The sequence below is a fragment of the Berghia stephanieae genome, chromosome 10 (genome assembly GCF_034508935.2).
Source record: "Berghia stephanieae isolate SIO BIC M18660-M18661 chromosome 10, UCSD_Bste_1.3, whole genome shotgun sequence".
Classification (NCBI taxonomy): domain Eukaryota; kingdom Metazoa; phylum Mollusca; class Gastropoda; order Nudibranchia; family Aeolidiidae; genus Berghia; species Berghia stephanieae.
Window position 1 is genome coordinate 14,311,505 of NC_088369.1, and position 2,500 is coordinate 14,314,004.

At 39.4% G+C, this 2,500-nt stretch overlaps 1 protein-coding gene across 1 annotated transcript in view; it reads right to left on the reverse strand.

Annotated features, from left to right (window-relative positions):
* Positions 1-2,500, reverse strand: part of LOC144980693 (uncharacterized) — a 36,605-nt gene that overhangs the window by 21,973 nt on the left and 12,132 nt on the right. The window contains 1 exon segment of the mRNA XM_078928377.1: positions 108-977. Coding sequence (XP_078784503.1) covers positions 108-912 — 805 coding nt within the window. The 5' untranslated portion in view covers positions 913-977.

Sequence of the window (2,500 nt, forward strand, 5' to 3'; positions counted from 1 at the left end):
TATGACACAATGTGAAGCGCATTGAGCATGGTTAATATTTGGAAATTATCTATATTAATGTTTATATTATATCTATTTTTTTTTCAATTATCGTATCGGATTGTTACCTTTTATGGAATTGTTTGAAGCATCAAATGTATGGAGATACTTAATCATTCCAATCTGAGCCGGAAGTTCATCCAGGGAATTATGGGAGATGTCCAGATGGGTCAGACACGTCAGCCTGTCAATCGTATCCGGTATGAAGGCTATTGCATTGTGGGAAAGATCCAATCGCTTGATGTGGGGCTTCTTCACAGTGGCTGCGGGCATCTCGGTGATTCGATTATGGCTAAAGTTAATAAAAGCGCCAGTTTCGTACACGCCTTTCTTAAAAGATTTGATAATATTGTGAGATACATCGATGTAATCTAAACTTGTGGATTTCCCGATGTTTTTCGGGAGGCCCCGAATTCTATTTTTAGATGCGAGTAGAGTCTTGAGACCAGTAGCTTTGTGAATTGGGTTGGGTAGTTTTTTAATGTTGTTACTGGTGATGTTTAGAATTTGTAGATTCTTCATTTTGGCAACGGACGCAGGGAATGTGGACAGATTATTATTTCGAATATCGATAGATTCAAGATTTTCTAGCGCTGATATCGATTTTGGCAGTCTTTTTAATCGATTATTTTCAGCGTTGAATTTAACAGTCAGGGCACTCAATTCTTCGTTATTGTAAATTTCAACCGGAAGTGATTTCATATTTGCCGTGCTGAACTGAAGATGTACTAGTTTGGAGTTTGGTAATCTTTTGATGTGACCTTTTTTCAGGGGTTCCGGAAGTGCAACAATCTTACTTCCGGGTCCGGTAGCGGGCGGTGGTTTGTCATCCTTCTTTTTGCCGCCTCTTCCGGCGGGCTTTCTGGCGCTCATGATTGAGTTTCGTATTAGGGAAGCTTCTTCAGAAATAAATCTCAGTGGTTCTTGGAACAACCAGTCTGTTTGGATTAAAAAAGATTAGAAATAAATGGATAAAATACCCGATGTCAAACACATACACATACACAAAACAAATCACTTACTCTATGTGATCTAGTGATATAACACTCGCCTTCGGACTGAGGTCCAAAGTTCGAATCCCGCTTTGAGCGCGGCGCATAGTTGAGTCCTTGAAAAAAGTCTCTTTACTCATATTTTCTCACCGTACTCAGGTGTAAAATGAGTACCTGGCCGATAACAGCCTTGTCTCTCTGTCAGAAAAAAAAAATTAATATCACCTAACAGGCGTCATGTTAATTGTTGCTGTTGGCTAGGGACCCTTTATAAAGCGCTTTCAGCACGATTAGTTTATTCTGCACGAATGGCTGAGGCACCACTGACTCGATGTTAAATATTTTGCATGAAAGAGACAACATATGTTGTTGTGTGATTAAATGTGAGACTGGCTGAGAAAACCCGGGAAGATGCGGCAAGCTTCGATTCGAAATATGAGCCAAAATCGAAGATAAAGTGTTTCCCATAGCAACACATTTTATTCAGAAAAAAATGTATTACTTGGGTTCTAATAGACATAGAAAGAAAATTTAAAATGGTAAATAATCAGAAAGATGTGGTCTATCTCCACCACTGCACACATAACCCAATTTATGAAATTTGCGCATCTTTCCGGGTTTTCTCAGCCAGCCATACAAATGGTAACAGTGTGCGGCTCAGCAATGTGGTGTCACATCTTGCCACACAAGTCATGGCGTTGATTGCAATAATCAGCAAATTTTTGGCCCCCACGATGTCCATGCATTCACTGGCCACTCGACAAAGGTATGAATGGGTACCCAATAACTTACCTTTTTCTTATTGAAAACAATAGCCATTGAATGCAAAAAGTGATAAACAAAAAATGAATATAACAGCTTCAAAAAAAAAAAAAAAAAAAAAAGAACGAAATACCAAACACGGAAGACCTATCAAGTTATCTCTGTTGTCTATCTGGAACTTAGTAACTTGAGGGGCAGCGTGGCTCAGTGGTACGGTCTTTGCTTCCTACCCGAAAGGTACCGAGTTCAATCACCCGCCGCTGCGTTGTGTGGCCTTGAGCACGTCACCTCGCCCTAGCTCACTTTGCGGCGCTGCTCTGCGGCTGACGCCTGCGTTATTCCAGTCTTCCCTTGGAATAGACCCTAAAGACAAATTTTCCCTTGGGGATGAATAAAGGGAATTTTATTTTTTATTTTATTTTATAATTTATGTTTTTATTGTTTTTTGTTGTTGGCTGAAGAAGAGTCATGGGCCCGAAACGTTCCGTGTTTGGTATTTTGTTCTTCTTTGAAGCTGTTATATACATTTTTGTTAATTATTTTATTACTTTTTACAGTCCGCAGTTTCTAGTAGCCTATTTATTATCACTTTGCCTTTGAATGCCTAATCACCATCAATATCAAGTGACGGATGTTATTGGACCACAGAATATCTTCTGGGTTGGACGACTGTTTTTCGGATTGTGTAAACTAACGTGTAAATACAT